The 22,192-nt window shown below is 50.2% G+C and overlaps 5 protein-coding genes across 5 annotated transcripts; 3 read left to right on the forward strand and 2 right to left on the reverse strand.

Annotated features, from left to right (window-relative positions):
- Positions 1-2,394: 2,394 nt before the first annotated feature.
- On the reverse strand, positions 2,395-4,094 carry EAH_00012720 (fructose-1,6-bisphosphate aldolase, putative; the record flags this gene model as incomplete). Its single annotated transcript, XM_013391500.1, has 3 exons — positions 2,395-3,374; positions 3,738-3,831; positions 4,092-4,094. The coding sequence occupies 3 exons, from the start codon at positions 4,092-4,094 to the stop codon at positions 2,395-2,397; spliced, it is 1,077 nt and encodes a 358-aa protein (XP_013246954.1).
- A 704-nt stretch (positions 4,095-4,798) lies between these two features.
- EAH_00012730 (DNA repair protein rad10 domain-containing protein, putative) lies at positions 4,799-6,509 on the forward strand (the record flags this gene model as incomplete). Its single annotated transcript, XM_013391501.1, has 4 exons — positions 4,799-5,055; positions 5,286-5,413; positions 5,670-5,831; positions 6,163-6,509. 4 exons carry the CDS (start codon positions 4,799-4,801, stop codon positions 6,507-6,509), a joined length of 894 nt encoding a protein of 297 aa, XP_013246955.1.
- Positions 6,510-6,914: 405 nt separating this feature from the next.
- On the reverse strand, positions 6,915-8,277 carry EAH_00012740 (RNA-binding protein, putative; the record flags this gene model as incomplete). The annotated part of the gene is made up of 3 exons (XM_013391502.1): positions 6,915-7,070; positions 7,310-7,393; positions 7,813-8,277. 3 exons carry the CDS (start codon positions 8,275-8,277, stop codon positions 6,915-6,917), a joined length of 705 nt encoding a protein of 234 aa, XP_013246956.1.
- A 743-nt stretch (positions 8,278-9,020) lies between these two features.
- On the forward strand, positions 9,021-10,095 carry EAH_00012750 (hypothetical protein, conserved; the record flags this gene model as incomplete). Its single annotated transcript, XM_013391503.1, has 4 exons — positions 9,021-9,089; positions 9,260-9,349; positions 9,597-9,826; positions 10,092-10,095. 4 exons carry the CDS (start codon positions 9,021-9,023, stop codon positions 10,093-10,095), a joined length of 393 nt encoding a protein of 130 aa, XP_013246957.1.
- Positions 10,096-13,550: 3,455 nt separating this feature from the next.
- On the forward strand, positions 13,551-22,192 carry EAH_00012760 (L-aminoadipate-semialdehyde dehydrogenase large subunit, related; the record flags this gene model as incomplete). The annotated part of the gene is made up of 8 exons (XM_013391504.1): positions 13,551-14,189; positions 14,347-14,606; positions 14,732-14,999; positions 15,132-15,375; positions 15,467-16,634; positions 16,769-16,895; positions 17,011-20,151; positions 20,287-22,192. Coding segments are annotated over 8 exons (7,753 nt in total), but the record flags the coding sequence as incomplete, so codon positions are not given.

Below are 22,192 nucleotides of genomic sequence, written 5' to 3' on the forward strand. Positions count from 1 at the left end.
AATGAGGAGGGAGATAGAGTTTGTATATAGAGGTAAAGACAAGAACAGATGCATGTAAATATATTTAAATAAACCCTTTTGTTTGTGAGAGAGTGAGAGAGACAGAGAAAGAGAGAGAGAGAGACAGAGACAGAGACAGAGACAGAGACAGAGACAGAGGGCGAGAGAGAGAGAGAGAGACGCAGAGACAAAGAGACAGAGAGACAGAGACAACTGCGATCAAGAGACAGAAAACAGAGACGAGCAGGCAAAGAGACAGACAAAAGCAGAACAATGAGACAGGCATTAGCAGAGACAAAGACAAACGCTTCGGTGAAGAAGGAAAGAGGCGGAGACAAACAGAACACAGAAACAGGGACCGAAGGAGACAAAGAGACAGAGTAACGCAGAGAAAGATAAAAAGAGACAATTGCGATCAGGAAACAGAGACAAATAAAGACAGAGACAAAACGAATTCATTGATTTAGAACAAACACATTATTTGCATCTTCTGAGGACAATGGGCGTAGCCGCGGGGTGGTGATACCACGAAAGATCCCTCCAGCAGCACCAGCCCCAGCAGCAGCAGCAAGTGCAGCAACTGCAGCAACTGCAGCAGCGGCAGGAGCATCTGCAGCAGCATCTGCAGCAGCAGTAGCAGCTGCATTAACAGCACGAACATATGCAACTGCAGTTGTTTTTCGTTGTTATTTTATGTGTTTTGTCGCTTTAACCAGAATGAGCAAGAAGTCATAAGTAAGTGGAAATGCCTGTATTGTTGTTGCGGCTGTGTTGCATGCAAGAACAAGAGAAGCAGATAACGAAAAGAACCTTTTCTCTGCTTTGTACTGGTGGTTCATCGAAGGCCTCAACAGCAGCAGAGAAGGAGAAGGAGGCGGAGGGATTATCTTCTTTTCTTTTGTTGTCTATTTGCTTCTATGCGTCGTATGCTTGTTAATGCAGTGTTGGTTTCTTTGTTGTTTATTTGTTTCTCTGCATCGCTTGTTCATTGGCTTGGTGCTTGCTTCTTTGTAATTCATTTTATCATTTGTTTCTGTGTGTCATTGGTTTCTTTGTGGCGCCTGTTCTTTTGTTTATTGTTTGTTTTTTTGTTATTCATCTCTTTCGCTGCATCACTTGCTCACCCGTTTAATATTTGTTTGTCCGTCGTTTGTGCCGATGTTTTTGTTGTTTGTTTCTTTTCATCATTTGTTTCTTTGAGGCATTTGTTGCTTCGCCGTAGGAGTTCACACAGAAAGTTGTCAGCGTTTTCGCCAGTTCATGCAATATATATATATATATATGTTTATAATATATATATATATATATATAAACATATATATATACATGTTTATGTATATACATACATATATATATATATCATATATCTGTATTATATGTATAAAGCTTTACAGTTCACTTGTTTGCACTGAACAAGTTTCTTTACTTCGTTCATCTAAATATTTCAGTTGTTTAAACTAACTGTTTTTTCTTAGTTGTTCGTTCTTTCATAGTTTTAACCCACCTTGCAGCAAAGTCACTTGCTCATTTTATACCTTCTCATTTCTGTGATTTATTTGCGTTTTTGGTTTTCCCCTTCTTGATTCGTTCAGGTGTATTATTTGCTTTGCTTTCTGTATTTTTTTCACTCGCATGTTTTCTTTTCGCTGCTTAGATTGGTTTATTTGTGACTTGTATTTTCCTTTTCCTGATCTGTTGTCAATATTATTTGCTTTCATTCCTGCGAGTTGGTCAGTTGTACACTTTCTTTTCATTTCTGTGGTTTGCTCATTTGTATCCTTTTTCTCTTTTTTTATTATTGGATTCACGGTTATTATTTCTGTGTTTTGTTCCAAGATATGTCCATTTCTATTCTTTGTTCCGTGTGCCTTTCATTCCCCTCCTCAATCTGCATTTTATTTGTTGCCTTGCGTCTTAGATTCCCTAGACTATTTCTTCTCGTCTAAAGTCCCCTAATTGGTTGTCGGTTTGTTCCGTCTTTTCTTTCTTTTTTTTCTCATAGCAGCTAGCTGGCCACACAGCGCATATTCATAGAGTGAAGGAAATTTGAAAAAAAGCAAACCCACCAAAACGGAACAGCTAATTCACAACGGGCGTTTTCTGTCTTCGGCAACAAACCCAGAATAAACCTACTCAAAAAACAGCAGAAGGCCTATTAACGGCACTAAAGGCAGACCCAATTCGAATAAACGAATACAGCCATGATACAAAAAGACGAAGATTCACAAAAAGGGACAAAAACATACAGTAAAAAACCCAGAAAGAGAAAAGTTCACTGGCTTTTCAGGAACTCTCCGCACCTATGCCAACCCACCCACAGCTCTCGCCGAACGACAGTTTCTGCTGCTGCAGCAGCAGAAGCAACTGCTGCTACTGTTGTTGCAGTACAGTGGTTTAATAAACATAGTTTTTCTCATAGAGGGATTTTCCTGCTCCAGTTCCTGCGGCGTCTCCTGCGTAGGTGCCGAGTTGTGCTTCGCTATTGGCCTTCGCGCGTTTGAGTAGCACTTCCTGGGCCTTAGCTTTGTTTTCGTTGTTTCCTCCCCAGGCCTGGAGTGTTGAGGCTTGGAGGGCGCGTCCGTAGGAGAAGCTGAGTGCCCAGGGGTGAGGCCCCATTTTGTTCATGGCATTCAAGTTGAGCGTCGCTTCTTCTTCTGATTGCCCTCCCGAAAGAAAGGTAACTCCTGGCAAGGCGGGAGGCACAGTGCGCGCCAGAGAACGAACAGTGAAGAATGCAACTTCTTCAGGCTTAGCCTTCGTCGGGCAGTCTGCCCCCGGAGTCACCATGTTGGGTTTGAGCAAGGCTCCCTCCAGCATGACGCCCTGATCGCTGAGCTGTTTAAATACAGCAGCCAAGACCTTCTCCGTCACGCGCGCGCAGGTAGTGATATCGTGCGCCCCATCTGTCAGGATCTCAGGCTCTACAATCGGTACCAAGCGGTTCTGCTGGCAAATGGACGCGTAGCGTGCAAGGCCGTAGGCAACTTCAGCAATTGAACGCTCGGAGGGCTTCCCCTGTGCAGCGTTTATCGAGAGCACAGCGCGCCACTTGGCGAAACGAGCACCCGCTGCGTAGTACTTCTTGCAACGCTCTGCCAGACCATCTAAACCCATTGTCGCTTTTTCTTCGTCCGTTCGCGGGATCGTCTCCAACCCCTTGTCCACTTTGATTCCAGGAATAATGCCCTGCTTCTTCAGCAAATCCACCATTGGCACCCCTGCAGAGTTCTTCTGAAATAAAGTCTCCTCAAACAGTATGCAACCCGATATGTACTGACCCAATCCCTCCGTTGTAAACAGCAAATCACGATATGCAGCACGGTTGCTCTCGTCGTTCTTCACCTTTATGCTGTCAAAGCGCTTTTGAATCGTGCCTGTGTAGAACAATAAACCCTACATGTGAACGCAGGCTAACATGCATGCATATAGGCATGTACGCACGCAGGAATCCTTTCTTTCAGCCACTCTACACGCGTGCGCATATGTGCAGGAACAAAATATTCTTCCATTCTCAGAAGACACAAACGTTCCCTTCCCCGCCCTGCGCCCAGCTCCCCGCGAAACAGGCAAGATCTCTTTGTTGAGTTAGTCTTTCTTTATTTCAGTAAGATATAATGAGCAAAGGGTTAAACCTCTTCGTCGAGTTAGTCTCCATTTATTTCAATAAAGAATAATGAGCAAAATGGACAAGAGTTGCTTCACTATCTGCTGGACAGAAACCCCGTGAGGCGGCGAACCGGTCGATTCGTCGGCAGCGAGGATGCCTTTGCCAGGGGAGGCGATGGCCTTGGCGGTGGCCGCCAACTCCTTCGCGATATCTTGAGGAAGTTCCTGCAGCAAACCAATTGCAGGCGAATTGAACAGAAAGTAAGGGGGTCGAAACACCCCGGGCTCGGCCGAGGTCACCTCGGTGAAACCTGGGGAAAGTCAGGACAATTTAGCGCTTCAAAGTAGCCTTTCGATAATGCTTAAGGTTTCTAATGGCGTATAGGCCGAAGGATTTCTTTTCATGGATAAAAAGAAGTGGACAAAGTGACGTGCTTCCACACCCCCCGATGTTACACCGGCGAGGTTCAAGGGCAGCGGCTTACCATTGTCGTAGTTGCAGAAAGCGGTAACGGAGGCGCAGAAAACAGCGAATAAAAAGGAAAAAGAGCCAGAAAATCAGAGTTTATTTAGTTATGCCACAAGGGAATGTTGAAGGTGCTATAGCAACTACGAACCTCTCTCGACGCACCGCCGCCAGGCTGCTGCACTTTGCATTATCGCCGTGGCTGGGGTGCGCTTCAGAAGTTGCGAAAGACACGATGCAGCTTTTTTATTGAGGTGAATATTCTGGAATATATTTTATATTAGTAGGAAAATTTCCCCTTTTCTGCGCCAGTCTATTAACCAATGCATAGCTCCGCCGCGCTTGGGGCTTCGCTTTGGGCCGAGACCAAGGCGGTTACTGTTGGTTGAGTTTATTGTATTCACTAAAAAATGCATGATGTGGCTCTACAACTGAGAAAAAAGTAGAATTAGGGTGCTTTTGCTCTCATACGGGCCCTCGGCTTCATCCATTTCAGGCCAACATTGCTGAACGTCCGCCGCAGCTACTGCTTCAGTGCTTCCGTGCTCAGGATTGTTTGTAACGAATGCCACGTAACAATTGCATGCTCCTCATCAAAAAAACAGAAATTATCTCAGATGGCAATTTTATTCGGCCAAGCCAACTAGCACCAGCGGGGGTTGTGTGCATGCGGCAAAATATGTCTGGACGGTTTCCAAGCCCACTCCCCCCCTTCGTTTGCTGCCAATGCACAAAGAGCAGCCAGTAAATCCCAATCAGCCAGAAGCTGATGGATGCGCTCCGCCGCAACAACAACAACAACAACAGCGCCAGGAGCAGCAACAACAGCAGCACCAGGAGCACCAGCAACAGCAGCAACAACAGCAGCAACAACAGCAGCAAGCAACTGCCCAGGCACGTCCTCAGGCGTTAGCCTTCACACACCCGAAGGCTGGCTCTATGGTCATAGCCTCATTGCGGCAACAGGCGAATCCCATCATTAAGTGAGGCTGCTCCACAGCATCCCCAGATCAGCACAGCACTGGGGGCACGCCTCTGTCGCTGTTGTTGCTGTTACTGCTCCTGTTGAATACCTGCTGCTGCTGCTGAATACCTGCTGCAGCTGCTTGTCTGTCTGATCGTTGTTCAGGTTTTTCTCCTCCGTTCCTTTCTGTTTTGCACCGATAGCCCCGGACTTTTTAGTTGGCGTCGGTTCTTGTGTTGTGTTTTTAAGCCTGAAGTATCATCGCTTGCATCCGAAGCAGCTGGTGCAGCGGCTGCTGCCGCTGCAGCGGCGGCGGGAGCTGAGCCGGCGCTTTTTGCTGCTTCTGAACGACGTGGAGGGGGCGCATACTTCTTTGGGTAGGTCTTATTCCTCTTTCTCTCTCTGCAGTTTGTTGCTTTGCCCGATTAAAACCAGCAGCAGCAATACGGTAGAGGGATTAGCCGGAGAGGGGAGGGGGAGTGGCGAAAGGAGTAGCAAGGAGGCCTTCACTCTTGGTTCTCCTATCTTTTGTGTTCTGTCGGTCTCTCCCTGTCCCTGTCTCCATCTGCCTCTCAGACATTCCCCTTATGTCTTTCTCACTCTGTCTGCATTTGTCTCGCGCGTTTTCTGCAGCACAAGTTATCCTGCATGCATTTCACTACGGCTTTATTCTTCTTGTTGCTGCCTCCGGAGCAGAAGCTGCTGAGCTGCTACAGCAGCTAAAGGCCTCAGAAAATCGTGCCTCGGATTCCTTGCAACCTGCACTGGACGACCGACATGCGCCGCGCTGTGCAGGTTGGTTGGGTTAATTGCCGTAGATTTTGTCAGGAGTTTATTTTTTATTTGTGGGAGTATATATGAATAAAGAGTAATTATTAGAGTGGAAGGTGTGCTTCAAGAAATAGGACCACTGCCTTGCACGAGGGTAATTAGAAGAGCTGGGTGAAGGCGATACGTAGACAGCCGGTGCATGCATCTGCCGGTGTTGTCGCATTTTGAGCCGATTTTGTGGGAAGCTGAGGTGTATATCCACATGAACGAGCTGCATGCCTGGGCTGCATTTCAGTCATGTGCGGCGGGTCGTGTATTACTTGCTCCCTAGGTTGCATGTTTGTTGGCGCTGCAGAGGTGTTGCGGGTGTTACCGTCTGTGAACCGCGCGGACTTTGTTTCCCTGGCGAAAGAGTTCAGATGCATGCGGAGTATATTCAAGGCTCGGCAGCAGCAGCTGCAGCAGTGCCCGGGCATCGGGCCCAAGAAGGTCCGCGTGCTGCTGGCTGCCTTTGAAGAGCCCTTCTTCCCCGACACAGACGACAGGTTCACAGCGGCTGCAGCCACCCGCGGCATCGCAGCAGCAGAAGCAGCAGCAGCCAAACATGACACGGAAACGGACACCGCTGTAACCAACAACACAGCCGGAGGTGCAGACAGACAGCAGCAAAGAGCGGAAACCCTGAAAACAATTGCAAACTGAAACTTAAGGACACCGCTCGTAACCAAATATCAAGCAGAGCGCATGCATGCGTTCTGCTACGTCGGCCTTTGCACATTTGAAATTTGTTTTTTGTCTAATTTCTTCCTAGGTGTTTGTTTTACTTCCGTGTGGCCGAAGCGCAACCGGCGTTTTTCCAGTTCCCTCTTTAAAAACAAGTAAAGGAACAGTTACTTGCCGCCGAGGCATGTGGTGAATGCGCGAGGACATAACAAAGTTAAATGCAGCTGCCGCCGAGTGTATGCACACCCGACGGTGCCAATGGGCACAGACACAGAAGAACGGCAGTACGCAAGGCGGACCACACGCAATCTTGTGCAGAGCCGTCACACATCGCAGCTCACTGCACTTCTAGTAGATGGCCATCCGAGGGTTTAGGGTTTAGGGCTAGGCAGTGGGCCAGTTGACGCGGTAGACGTTCAAGTTGTCAACAGGGATGCTGTGGGAATACCACTCCACGCGCTGCTGCGGCGGCTCTGGCTGCTGCACTGCATGGAGACATTCATCCAGCGCAGAGCGAAACTCGCTAATGAGCTGTGAAGGCTGCATACACGCGCATACAAGTTGAACCCCCTTAACGCTAAACCCTAAAACTGTTCCGCAGCCTTGTCTACCTGTTAAAACCAGCAACAAAAACACCCCCCGCGTTTGTCCCCTCCGCGGCAGCAGCTGTGAACTGTGCGCCGCTCTGTTTAAATCTGCGTCCCTGTTCTTGAGCTTGTTTTAAGGCAAGTTTTGTGGTGCTGCGAGAAGAGAGGAACTTAGAGAGGATGTTGGCTCACAGTCTTTGTGCCAACAGGGTCGGTAATGCGTTTGCGGAAGGCGTCGCCGTTGAATTGAATAACAAATGTGCACGGATGTTCAACCTGCGCATGCAGAAAGAAACAGCTAGAAGTCCCATCCAAGAGTATCGCAAAAAAAAATGGCAACTCATCTACAGCGCTGTGCAGTACAGAAACGAAGAATATCCACAGCCTTCTCCTCTGCCCCTAGTGTGCATATATATATATATAGTGTATGGCCATGCAATACGTAAACTATGCATGTGCTTGGAATTGCTTGGCCAATGCAGGAGCATTTAGACACAGACTGGCATCAGCTCCGCTTCCACGGTGCAAGTATTACGAAGAATAATCCCAATACAACGCAGATGCATGTATGCAGATGTAGGCATGCACGTTCAAATTCATTTCTAGGCAGGGGTCCGGAGGCTTCCAGAGAAGGAGAGGTGAAAAAAAGAGGGCGTCAATGCCCCCAACAACACTAAAAGGCCCTGCTCACTCACCCCACAGTGGTAGGCAGCGCGCGGCACTTCATCCACATCCACTATGAGGAAATGAGTGTTGCGGCTGGACGACTGGGCTAAGGCGATGAACTGTTCAAGCAGCAGTTTGTTGTGGGTGTTGAAAGTGGCAGCGAAGAAGATCGCAAGAGGCGTCGGCGGCTGTCTGTACACCTCAGCCTCGAAGGCATCCATATCGTGGATAACCCGCACCACCCCTTCACAAGAACGTGTCATAGAGGCGGCGAGAGAGCCAAAGCTGACAGACTGCGCTGCTTCAGCAGCTGTTCGTTGCATTAGGAACGGGAACGCCTCTGTAGCAACGCCGGTGAATGAAGGGGCCTCTCCTGGGGGAGCTACGGTGCTGAACAGCCGTTGCTGAGGCCTCACTGATACGGGGAGTCGAACCTGTAGACTCGGAAGGAGAGAACAGCCTGTGCGCCATCCTCGTACCAGCCCAGCAGACATTGTTCTCAAAGCGCCTAGCGGGTGAACACGTGCGTTTCGCAAGCTTGCAGGGGTGGAAAGCACTTTCAGACAGTTTGTAAAATGCCCGGCATCTGCGGGAATAAATCCACAACCTCAGAATTCATCTTCAACGCTGAACAAGTCGGCGAAGGTCATGATGGTGTGCAAGGAACCTGGGGCTGCGACCTAGGCGGAACGCAAGTGTCGGCCACCATCGGAGCCGAGCTATAGCCCACATGACTATATTTTTAGCATCAAAATGAGGTTTAAAATGCAAGTTTTGAACAATGAAGAGGAATGGGAAACGTGTGAAGCCTGCTCAATGCTGATTTCTGAACAGCCAGCGCACGCATAAACTGTGTGATGAGTGAAGGGTTTTATGTTTATTTTAGAAACCACACCTAACGCATGAATTAGAGGTTCATTGCGTCGGATTTTTATCAAGACATGATTTATGTCATGAGGGAGTTATAGATTGCCTGTACAGCTCGGCTCAACATGAGCAGGCACCACAGAAGGTGCAGCGTTTTTCTTCGGCTCCCCCCTGTGAAGTATCTTGTATTCCTTCTGCTGGTGCATTTGCATCACGCTCGTAGTGCATTAAACCCATTTGTAGCGGAAAATGGAGCGAAAGATGCTGCTTGGGTCTTCTCCTCTGCATCCATCGGCCGAATGGTGCCCCTCCTACGCCGCGCCGAAGCCGCCACCCGATTGCGCAACCGTAAAGCCCCCTTATCTATAACATGTTTAAGCAGTTCTCTTTGCCGCAGGTTCGTGCTGCAGTGCTTATTCCAGGCCGAGCACAGGCAGGGGTAGGAAAGAAAAGATGCGCATGGAGGCAGCTGCAAGGACACGCCCAGACGTCTTTGCCACATCGTGTGTTTTTTGTTCTTAATTTGCAGTAGTTACGGAAGGCTCCAATAACGAAAGGAGGAAAGCGACAATCTTGCTGCGGCCTACTCCCGTTCCCGTCCTTCACCAGGCGGCCCTCTTACAGGCAGCACAGACGGCGTTTGCGGCGGAGGAGCGTTTGCTTCCTGGAGTTTTTGAATCACATGCCAGAACTCTCCTTGTCAGTCTCTGCTTTTTTACATTCGCAGATCTAAGTTACTCAGCTGCCATTTAGCGTCCGTTCTTCACCATAATTACTTGCAGGATAGCTCTCATGCATGCTCTGCTTCCCATTGCCAGCTTTGTTCGTCAGTTGCGGCTAAGTCGTTTTCTTTTGCCCTTCCACCACGGCATTACATTTGAACACTGTGAGCCTGCTGAGGCAACTTCGGTGTCTGTTCAGCATGTGCTTATTGCGGGTGTCTCAGCTGGTGCTGCACGCGGCCTTTTGTGGGGGTACAGACCCGCGAGAGGTGCTGCGGGTGGCGTTGGCGAATGCAGGCCTCGTGACGGGGGTGCTGGATGTGGGGGGCTTGTCTGAAGTTTCTTATTTTTCTTCTTGCGGGCAGCCCAAGTTTGCAGCGGATTCGTGGGAAGCCGTTGCGTCTGCAGAGGAGTTTGTTAGTGACGTGCAGCGCTTGGCAGTAACTGCGCAACGGTGTGTAACGACAGCACGAAGAGAAGGAGAGGAGACTCAGAATCATATTGCCAGATGAAACTCACTCTATCCTTCTTCCTTTAGAGGAGCTCTGCTTCTTCAGCGCAGAGCAGCGGACGGGATCGGCCGCTCACAAGGGAGCGGCAACAGCCACAGAGACGGATGTACAGAGAAAACATGGCTTGCTGGTTGTAGCCATCAACTGCTGCTTTTTCTTCTCCCTTCTGCTGCAGGGGGTTGGCCAGTTGCTTGTCTCACGCTGTAGGTGATGCATTCACAGCGCTGTTCCTGTTCCTAATGAGGAAAGTAGGGTATATGTATGCAAGCAAAGGAATTTGAAAACTTTTTTTTTCCAATTGTTGATGCTAATGTTAACAGGCGCTTCATTATCTCGCGGAAGATAATAGGACAGTTGTGATTTGTCTGTTGTAGCCAGAAGAAACAGAACCGCTGCTTCACTGGATAAGGATTGGTTTGAGAAATGCATAGGGGGGAAGTTTGCACTTTTGTGGAATATGAAATCCGAATAACGAAGAAGTCGCCTGGGCACCGACCCTACTGGCAATTTTCCTGCTTGCAGTTAATGCAGAAAAGCGAAGGGAAACAGATTATGCAACACAACCAATTTTTCAGTAACTGATGCCTTACGCGAACTCGTCAAGGCCAATGGTGAAGACCCGAAAGCACCGCTCAGAGTAAACAAATTGACTTCCGTTTCCCGGTATTTTAGTCGTCATGTTAACATGCCGTGTAACATCTGCTCTACGTCCCAGCAAGAAAGGGGTATCACGAGGCACTCGTCTTTGTGCTTTTTTTGGGTGGTAGAACCCAGCAGCTCTGTACTGAGCTTCGAACAATAAACCTCATAAAGCCAGGGTGCAGACGCAGCAACTGAGACTTGAGGCTGGAATCCAAGTTGGGATGCTAAGTGCGGCTGAAATCTGAGCTGGAGTGCTAAGACTATGGTAATAGAATAACATGAGAGTGACAATATGATAATTATTAACGTCCGTCTTGTCAATTCTGCCCAAGTGCCCTGTAAAGTGCCCTTTCTCGACTCCGACTTACAAACCTTGGGGCAGCAGAAAGCGCATCGCGGAAGGCTATGGAGTTTTTTGTTTCGTTTTTCTCTGAGCGCCATACATGCCGAGCCCTAAGGGGCTTCCATTGTGCACATCTCACCTAATTTGTGACAATAGTAACGTACATAGCACCCTAATAAAGAACGAACTACCAGCGCAAGAGGTGTCCACTGTGGAGAACTTGCGGAAATGGACAAATGTGCCGGATTCAGTCGGCCCTGCGACCGTAAACTCTAAACTCGCAACCTGCAAAGGTGGATAAGAATGTGTATTTCCCGTTTCGCATTATATGACGGCATTTTATCACCGCAAAAAATAGGAGTTTGCTGATGGGGACTCGAACAGCGATGCACGACGAGGAACAAGAAAAAGTTTTCTAGAGTGCGGCGCCACAGCCAAAATTTTTTGTATTGCCTAGGTAGCTGCACTAACCTGAGTCTGGGCTGCGGAAGGGCCCGTGAAGTAGGCGTCCTTTGCAGCATCCCTCGTGCATCTGAACACCTCTCTATTTCCGCCTATTCAAATGCAAGCTGATGGTGGTTATGCTACTTCCCTCCCGTTTCATGAATGCCGCATGAGCACGTGTGGACTACACTGGGCCCTGCGGAGTTTCCATTGCATATGAACAAAACCCTAGGCGTTGCCTCACATCAGTGGTTTCCTTGCAACGGATTATTTCGATGAGACGTGCTTGCGCAGAAGGTTCCAACTCCTACTACATGCATTGCAGCAGGCAGCATACGCATCATCATCCTAATACAGAAGGGAAATATTTCTCAAGACACCAAGTAGAAATTCCACTCTGACTGCATGGACTGATAGTTCTCTATGGATAGACTTCCAGCAATATTATTTTGATTGTCTTTCGTAGTTATCTTCTTCTTCGCAGTAGCTCCTGCTAAGGGATTACCAACGACTACAGGCCGCACAAACAAGGCTTCTGCCGAACGGCTACACAGCCGAAACGTTCACGCATTAGGCAGTAGTTACCGAGGCGACTGCCGCTCCGTACAGCCAGCCAGTTAGCTATCGCGGAACAGTGTTGAGGAGCTTTTACTCCAGTAGTCCCCGTCTTTGCTTCTCACTGCTTGCAAACCTTTGTTTCGTGCGCAGTTTGAGCGTGTTCCGAGCTTCCAAAGTAACTTTCCCTTGGTTAACATTATCTCGCCTTTTTCCTCCTTTCCTCACTGTTCCGTGCATGCATACACAAGCAAGTGCACGGCAAACGACTTGCCGAGCACCGAGGAAGCGCATAGACACAACTAAAATTTTTGACTGAATTGTTTGGCCCTACATGTGCGTTATGTGAAAAATTGTGTGCATGGCAACCGTCCACATGCTTGGCCGACACTTCGTGTGAACGGCAGGGGTGCGCAGACCTGCGCAGAATGCAATAACGAGCCAGCATTTCAAGAGGCACAGGCAAAAGAGATGTTTGGCTCGCGAAAAAGACAGGTAATGGTGATTCGCTACACTTGTGCTCTATTTCATGGGCAAAGGGCTGCAAATCAACACCCGTGACCAGTGCTCGATGGCAGTGGGGCGAGGCAGCGAGAACTGTATGGCTTTTAAATACGACTGCATTATATAGAGCTATGGTGAACAGAACACCAGTGTTCTGAAGGGAAAGAGAGATAAATAAATATTACTACATTCGTTGCAGTCCCAAGCTTTGCAACACTGCTGACGCCGACCACCTGTCTCACACAAGCACGTCTCCCTGCTCGCGTGCTGTGTGCTCTGTGGGTCACCTGGTGAAAGCGGCACACTCTAACCTCTCCTCGCGTTAATAGGGTCAGCCTTTGTATTTGTCAGGCAAATATCCCTTTATATTCTCCTAGGCCTCTTCTGTCTACTTCATCGCTGCCCACGACACCAGAAAGGGGGATTGTTTCCGTCTCATGCCCTGCGACACCGCGGCTGTGGCGAGTCATTCCGGAGCCCGACTTCGCCTGAACCTGCTCGTTCGTTGCTTGCGGGCTGTTCATTTCCCCCTTCATGTGTTTTCTGGAGCTTCTGGCTATGCAAGACAACAACTTATCGGCTGCATAAACCCAAAATTCAACTGTTCCGCGGTTGCGACCTTTGGGCTCGCGTGGAGAGCGTGCGAAGCCGCCGTTTCCAAGCGGGATAGTCTGCTAGGTACCGACAAAACCCAACTGATAATAATGCAATTGCCTCAGGCATCCCCATAATAATGGACGTATTCGCCTAGTACTGCAGGAAGCTGTGGCTGCGGAGCGTCACACTTCACGGCCGAACGTAAACTAAGAACATCCCTGAAGGAAGTTTCAGACTAAAACCGTTTGGTGCCGCAGGGTACACGCAAAGGAAGGCAACAGCAACTTTTTCTCAGCTGTGGTTGGAGCCCCTGCTGCACTGAGTGGTTCTATACGCCCAAGGGGGTTGATCCGAGCGCCGGTCTAGGCGCGCGTGTTACTCCTTTGGAAGTCAGTCGACCAAGCGCTATTTTCTCAGGGAGAGAGTCGAGGACAAATCCAATAAGCGCATGTTGGGATGTGTTTTAGACAGAAGCTTTGATACTTGTACTTTGAGAAGGTCGCTCTTCGGCCCTCCCTACAGTCACGCTTGATTTCGTTCCCCAGGCCAGTTGTCGAACACCTCGGCGCATGTCTTCGAAAATGGTTGAAGTGAAGGGGAAATTAGCGGAGTCGTCCACTGCGACTCAATCCGACACTTCGGAAACAACGAGTCCCTCCAACCGCCCCATGAGTCCCCCCATCCAAGCACTGTGGAAGAAGCTGTGTGGTAACCCGTTCGCCACAACGTTCGATAAGTGGGCAAAGGAAATACCGGACGAAGAGGCAGTTGTATGGTTGAATGGAGAAGGAGATGTTGCTGAAATAAGGACCTACAAGCAGCTCGTCGATCAGATTTATGAACTTGCAGGTTTTCTGCGTGAAATAGGGATCAAGCAGAATGACCGGCTAATCTTGTGCTACCCTCCAGGAATAGATTTCATAGTTGCATTTTACAGCTGCATCATTTCGGGCATCGCAGCTGTCCCTGTTTACCCCCCAGATCCCACGAAGGGGATGACGGATATTCCGCGTTTCTGCGATATTGGAGACGGTGCTGGAACTAAGAAGGCCCTCACGTCTACTACGTATCGTCGCGTAGCTGCAGCTATGTCTGTTGTATCACGGGAAAAAAGATGGAAGGAAATAGAGTGGATCTGCACCGATTCCATCAAGAAGAGCAGTGCTCCCGTGGCTCGCTCCCATATTGCTCTTGATCCCCACTCCATCGCGTTTCTCCAAGTAGGCACGGTGTACAGGGACCTCCCCCAATGTTGGCGCCTGGGCATAGCTGAACAGCTCTACAGTGGTGCTATTGCTACACAGCACCGCAAGGCCACAAATGCATGCCTGACTGCCTGTTGCATAAATGCGGTCGTGCTGCTTTATGCTTGCGCAGTTCACTTCGGGGAGTACATCTGAGCCAAAAGGTGTCATGGTGACGCACGCCTCTCTGCTACACAATATGCATTTGTGCTGGCATTCATTTGAGTTCCCAACCCATTTGGAAACGAAAGACCCCAACGAACACTTTTCTTCCCGCAACTATGACTTTTTCGACCTGGAGGACTTCTGGAAGAGAAGGCACGCACTGTCTGTGGCCCGAAGGGGACACAGAGTTCGAGCGTTCTCTTGGCTACCAGTATACCACGATATGGGGTAAGAGCAACAGACATTTCAGTTCAAAAGGCAACGCCAGGACTCAGACCCCAGCGGTTTGCCCAAGTGTAGTCAGCTGCCCAAAGCATTGCTGATCGCTTGGTGCGTGATTCTCGCTGCTTCAGGCTCATTGGGTTTGTGTGCTGTCCAATGTTCTGTGGAGCTGCCCTCTACCAAATGTCTCCAATCGACTTCATTCGGCGACCCTGGGTGTGGCTCAAAGCCTTGAGCCAGTATGAATGCGTGTGCAGTGCGGCACCTAATTTTGCCTTTGCACTTGTGACACGCAAGATGCCGGACAATGTGTATAACCAGCTGGACCTCTCCCACGTAACAGGTATCTTATCTGGTGCAGAGCCTGTTCGAAGGCAGACCGTGGAGCAGTTCGTGGAGGTAAGCACAAGGAACTGGAGGCTCGACACAGTGCACATCTGTCCGAAGCCATTCTGTGGGTGACTGAATTCAGGGGGTAGTGGCCTTTCTTGATTGTACAGTGTTTCTGGTGGTATTCATACGCCTCTGCAGAAATTCGCTTCCAAGGGTATTCAGCCTCGGACTGTGGCACCAGCGTACGGTCTTGCTGAGCACACGCTCATTGTAACTGGAAAGGGGGACTGGAAATCCAGCGCCAGTGTTCTTTATGTTGACGCTGTGAAGTTGCGAGCTGAGCGCATCGTTGAAGTTTTCACGCCGGAAGAAGCAGCAGCGAAACCTCCGGGCGAAGTGCAAGACGTCGTCAGTTGTGGCTTTCCGTTCCAAGGCGTAACTGGTGAGTCCATGATAGGCTACTATGAATTCGAAGCAAGCCGCTGCACTGATATAAAGGCAAAGGGTGTGCGGTTGTTTCAATTTTTGTGCAGTTAAAATTATGGACCCTGAAACCAATCGAGAACTGCCAGATAGGCACGTTGGCGAAATCGTTGCATTCAGTGAATCCGTTGCTCTTGGATATTTCAACAAGCCGGAACAGACTGAGAGCACGTTCCGGGTCTCTGTAAAAGATGAACAAGGAAACAGCACTCCAGCTACTGGACTGCGGACTGGCGATTGCGGCTTTATGCACAAGGGAGAGCTCTACGTGACTGGCCGATTTAAAGATATAATCATCATCAGAGGCCGCAACTACTACCCCTCAGATATCGAAGAGGCAGTTTTAGAAGTTCCGCAGGTTCGCCCAGGATGCGTAGCTGCATTTGCAATTGAGGCGGATTCAAACGAAGTTTTGGGACTAGCAGCCGAGCTGCGTGTCGAAGACGGCTTGAGGGGTGTATGGGCACGCGTCCGTCGTCAACTCTTTGATAGATCGAGCTACGATCAAATTGTGAAAAATATCTGTAAGGCAATCGCCAGCTCCACAGGCCTCGTCGTGCAGAGGGTGTGGCTTCTAAGACCTCGAAGCCTGCCGAAGACTAGCAGTGGAAAGCTTCGAAGGTCTCTCGCCCGCGACAAGTTGCTCGAAGGCAAATTGGATGGCGTTATTCATACATATACCCATCATACTCATCAAGCAGAAGGTCTGCCAGGCGCCGCGAGAGGCATTTCCCATGCTCCCAGCAAGCATACTCTTCATCAGAGTTCCGAACCCGCACACAAGGGACATGAGGAATCCGCACCAACTCATGAGGCTGTGGTCAAGTCCGTTAGAGAGGCGGTGATTGATGCGGCAAAGAACGTGCTTGGAGAGGTTGACGAATTGCCAGACATGCAGGCCCCACTGCATGAATTAGGAGTTGACTCGATTGCTGCCGTGGAGCTAGCGGAGCTCGTGTCTGAAAAGTTGAACATAGACATCGAACCAACATTAATGTTCAATTATCCGACAATGGAAGACATCATAGACTTCTTGGTGCGGGAAATAGAGGGAAAGGGTGGAGAAGATGCACTAACTGTTAACACTAACACCTCGGAAGTCACAATGGCTGTTGTGGGCGCCGCATGCAACTTGCCTGGAGGCAGCACATCCCTTAGTTCATTTTGGGATGCTCTCATGTGCGGCGTCGATGCAATGGTGGAGGTTCCACGGTCAAGGTGAGCCACCAAGCTGCTTTGTCCTCTATTATATTGTCTGCTGCATTAGCTGGGCAACCTTTTCTTTTGCAGTGGAAGTGAATACGGGCCTAAATTAACTACCACCACCGGCCTTGAACTTCGTTGTGTTGCAGATGGGATGTAGAGGACTATTTTGACCCAGATCCAGACGCAGAAGGCAAGATGTACATCCGTGAAGGCGGTTTCATTGAAAATGCTGAGTTTTTTGACGCCTCGTTCTTCAGAATTTCACTGGCAGAGGTACATATCCTCCTCCTCAAACTGTTTCTAACGAAGGGCTTCTGTGGCGCTACACGGACGAATGGCAGCTTTTTTTTCTTACCCATTTATTCCCTACTGTGGCATATTTGTGCAGGCATCAAGTATGGATCCTCAACAAAGGCTTCTGCTAGAGGTCGGCTACGAGGCCTTGCACGACAGTGGCTTTGACAAGGACACCTTGCTGAGGGCAAACATTGGAACGTTTGTAGGATGCTGCTGCAATGAATGGCAGCAGACCTGTGCTCAAATGGGTCTGGGGATCAGCAGCTTCACCGCAACTAGTCACGCCCCCTCTATTTTATCAAACCGTCTGTCATACACGCTTGGGATGCTGGGTCCGTCCTTAACAGTTGATACTGCATGTTCTTCTTCTCTTGTAGCGCTGCACCTGGCCATTCAAGAGCTCAAGGCTGGAAGCTGCAATTCTGCCTTAGTGGCAGGGGTGAACCTCATGCTGTCCCCGAACGTTACAGTGGCGTTCTGCAAGGCTCGTATGATGGCCCCAGACGCTCGTTGCAAGACATTTGATGCCAGTGCAAATGGGTATGTGCGTGGGGAAGGGCTAGGTGCAATCGTGATCAAACCACAGACGGAGGCTATGAAAGACAACAGTCGTATTCTGTGCATCGTCCGGGGGACTGCAATTAACCACGGAGGACGTGCGGCTAGCCTGACCGCACCTAGTGGTCCGTCGCAGGAGCGAATAATTCGGACAGCCCTCCGAAACGCCGGCGTATCTCCGGACGAAGTGCTTTTTGTAGAAACACACGGGACTGGGACTTCTCTGGGAGATCCGATAGAGATTGGCGCTCTCAAGGCCGTTTTCAGGTCCAGCAGGGACTCCCCGCTCCTCCTAGGTGCGGTTAAAACTAATATTGGGCACCTTGAGGGTGCGGCAGGTATTGCCGGGTTTCTCAAGGCTGCGTTGGCTCTTCGACATGAACAGATTCCCCCCAATCTACATTTCAAGACTTGGAATCCGCACATTGACCTCAAGGGTGCGAAGTTCGTATGCCCTGTCGTCGCGTTGCCGATAACGCCAGCAACGGGGAAACAGCGGATTGGCGGAGTTAGCTCCTTTGGTTTCGGAGGAGCAAACGCGCATGTGGTGCTGCAGGAGGCTCCACATCCATGCGTTGGTAGGCGTCCATGCAAGGCTCAAAAGCCCACACTAGTCTGCTTTATGTTCGGCTGCCAAGGAGTGGAGGGCTTGCACAAATGTCGAGTGCTGTACGAGAGCGACCCGGCCTTCGCAAAAGCCCTCAACGACTGCGGCGATATTCTTAAACGTTTAGTTAGTGTACCACTTCTTTCCATTCTCTTTTCCGAGAAAGACCCACCGAAGGCCACGGAGCGGGGTCACAGCCAACAAACCCAACACTGGCTGCGCCAGACGCGTTTCGCGGATCCAGCACTATTCGCATTTGAATATGCCATCGGAAGCAGCCTCATTGCACAGGGAGTCAAACCAGATGCTGTCATGGGGGTAGGTGTTGGGGAATTCGTTGCCGCTGCCATTGCAGGGGTCATGAGCTTGGAAGACGGGCTACGGGTTGCGTGCCAAAGGGCCAAACTTGTGGAGACATTCCTTCCAGCAGATACGGTTGCCGTAGCTTGTAGGGTTGGTGAAAAGGACGTAGAGATGGCTATTTCCGAGGCTGGAGGAGCAGCTGGCTCTACTTCATCGGTTGCTATGTCTCTAGTTTACGGGCAAAAGCAATTGGTCTTAACGGGGGTTCAATCAGAGTTGGAATCCGTGTTGATGAAGCTCGACATAGCTGGTCGGTTCAAATATCTGCCTGACCGTCTGGGCTTTTCGTCGCCACTGCTATCAGATGTGGTGACTCCCCTGGCTCGGATCATCGGTGGTGTGAAGCTTTCGCGTCCCACCGTGAAGATGATCTGCCCCACAACTGGAGAGTTCTGTGACGAGCAAGTCCTTAGCGCCCATTACTGGACCCGACACTTGATACGGACAGTACGGCTCGACCAGTGCATCAGCAATCTTGTTTCAGCTGGATGCAAGCTACTCGTGGAAATCAATGGACGGGCAGCATTGATCCGAATGGGCCAGCAGAGCGTTGACGAAATGGCAAAGGATGTTGAGTGGGTGTTTGCCTTTCCAGCAGCTGAGGAAGAAGCAAGTGACAGGCAGACATCGCCCGTTCAAAAGTGCCTGAATGTTATTGATAGGGTTGGTGAGCAGCTCGAAATGGAGCACGGTTTACATGGACAGGATGAATTGCTCTACCACCGAAAACCAATCCCGTGGGTCCAGATTCCCCACCCTTTTGTTGGTAAGCATCGAGAACTTGGGGATGGAGGATCAATTTTCGAGACATCTTTCCCTCGCCGGGCAGTGCCGTTGTTTGCCGACCACATGGTAAACGGGAAGGCTATGATGCCTGGCATGGGGATGGCGGAAATTATTGCTAGTGCTGCGTTTGCGCTTGATCTGAAGACCCCATCTGGAGCCGTTGCACTAGAAAATGCATTTTTTGAGAGGCCAATGCTGATTGGCTCCCAGCGTGTTACTTACGAGTTCAACACCCGAGCAGGCAACCGCAGTTGCGGCAGGCTCAGCCCCCGCACAGTCAGGACTCCGAGAAGAGTTAATGACGCTTATGTCCGCAGACCACGGGCAGACAGCGAATCCCGCGGCTTCTCAACACCAGGACTGGCAAGTCCATCGCTAGCCCCAAGTGCCTGGCTCGTTTCGCCAGTCAGCAGTAAGGAGAGCACTCCAAAACTAGCGTCGTCAGACCCGCGCTCGAAGGACATGCGGCTAAAAGCGGAGTTGGAAGAAGTCACTCAGTCCCTTTTGTCGAACCGTTGGGGATTTCCGGATGACCAGGTTGTCCCTCAAGACGTTGAAATGACGATTCGATGCCACGTCATGAAGAACCTAGGCGTTGAGCTGAGCAGCGTGTGGGACGACGAAACAAATGTTCATTGTAGCGCCCGGGTTGTTCTCAGGGACCAGAATAAGGAAGAAGCATTGCCGTCTTTGAAGGATTTGCAAGCTCGGTGCAATCAGCCTGTTTCAGTTAGCCAGCTGTACGAAACCCTGTTTGATTTAGGTCTTCAGTATGGGCCGCGTTTCCGCTCTGTCAACAGTATTTCGCGGTCAGAATCAGAGGCGCTAGCTCGCTTGATGCTGCCCGAGGGATGCAAACAGGACTCGTTTGAGAGCGGCTTCCTAGTGCATCCTGCCCTTCTTGATGGAGCGCTCCACGTGAGGAAAAGCATAGGGTGGCTGCATTTACTGATGTACTGTACTTAGAGCTGTAGTGCCCATTGAATTCAGCTGCGGTTTCGGGAGTGGTTAATGTTCTGCTTCTTACGCTGTCGCTGTGTTGTCTTGTTGCAGGTTGCCGCTTCGCTGATTGGGAGGCATGCGTCTGGGACTCATGTGTCTATGGTCCCAGTTGGGGCTGGCTCCATATGGCTGAGGAAGTTGGAAATTAAAGCAGGCTGCTGGGCACATGTGGAACTGTTGGAATGTAGATCGCGCTCGGCGGTGGTGAATGTCCGGATTTTTGATGACAACTGGCAGGTAGTCGCATCACTTGAGAAAGTTGCCCTAAGAAACGTTGATATTGGGGGCAGCGTTGGTGCAAGCATCCCACGAGATCTTATTTGGAAGGTTAGATGGGAGAAACGAGCAGAGCTGACGTCTCAGGTACAAGATCACGCAGCTACTACCAAGGGGCCAGTGCTCGTCCTGGGGGGTAGCTTGCAACTAATGGAAGCACTTTCGCATGCACTTGGTGGAGAAGGCTACGGCAGAGTGCTGAGTATTGAAGATATTCCCTCAACAAGGGCCAAAGTCCAAGACCTGCTCTCAAGTGGGAATTGGAGGGCAATAGCCTTTGTAGAGGCGCTGACTGCTGATGAGTATGCCTTTCTGGACATACCTCACGCAGCGATTCGTCTTCTGCAAGCTTATGCTTCATTGCTAAATAATGGGGTACCTGTTCCCCCCATGTGGTTCTTCACTAAGGACATTATGGAACCGACAGAAGAAGAGAAAATTCCTCCGCAGCCTGACCTTCCTGCTCACGCTGGACTTTGGGGGCTTGCAAAGGCAGCTCGATTGGAGATTGAAGTTTCCACTGGTAGCACGACTCAGATTGGCTGCCTTGACATTGCCCCTCTAGAAAAAGACGACGACGTTGCCAAAGCCGTGGTAACTTTTCTGCGCTCCAGCATGGCAACATCGGATGAAAACGAGTTGGTGCTCCGGGGTAACACCTTGTATGCAGCGCGGATCGAGAAAAGCGACTTGGCTGTTCGTGGAGCGCTTGAGCTATACATGCCAGAAAGAGGTGCCATTTCAAACTTGGTGGTACGGCCGCAAGCCTTTGCAGCCAGGGTGCCACCAGAACACAACCAAGTTGAGGTTCGCGTGCGGGCTGTTGGTCTCAACTTCCGTGATGTGCTCAACGTTATGGATCTTTATCCTGGAGACCCTGGACCTCCAGGTGCGGACTTTTCTGGAACAGTGGTGGCCGTAGGGGATGAAGTGGAGCACGTGCGCGTGGGAGACCGTGTTTATGGCATTGCACCTGGAGCCTTGCGCACCTACGCGACGACTGACGCTGACCTCGTCCGCCGCGCTCCGGATTCCCTTGGTTTTGAAGAATCTGCTGCACTGCCGGTGGTAGCAGTGACTGTAGAATACGCCTTGGGAGACCGAGCGCAAGTAAAGGCTGGTGACAAGGTCCTCATACACACGGCAACAGGCGGCGTAGGACTTATTGCCATCCAGCATTGCCAGAAGGTAGGGGCAACAGTTTATGCAACGTGCAGTGGGGGTGTCAAGGAAGAGCATCTGAAGTCCGCCGGGATCCAGTATATCACAACTAGCCGAGACTCCAAGACCTTCGCAAAGGAGATGCGCGAGTTCCTAGGACCTGATGGACACATAGATGTAGTGCTGAACACTCTCGTAGAAGATTACATTCCGGAGTCCCTGAAGCTCCTAGGACCAAATGGGCGCTTCATGGAGTTGGGCAAAAGGGGCATTTGGACGCATGAGCAGATGAAGGAAGCTCGCCCAGATGTTTACTATGAGACTATCGCTGTGGACACCATGATGGAGGAGGATCCTGCATGGTTTGGTGGCATGCTTGATAGAATCAGGGAGCGGGTGGAGAGCGGAGAGATAATCAGCCTTCCCCTGAAGGTGTTTGACATGGAGGATCCTGTTGAAGGGGGAGTAGCTGCATTCCGGTTTCTGCAGCGAGCCCAGCACATTGGAAAGGTTGTCATTC

Source organism: Eimeria acervulina, genomic scaffold (genome assembly GCF_000499425.1).
Source record: "Eimeria acervulina Houghton genomic scaffold, Eah_scaff71, whole genome shotgun sequence".
Lineage (NCBI taxonomy): Eukaryota > Apicomplexa > Conoidasida > Eucoccidiorida > Eimeriidae > Eimeria > Eimeria acervulina.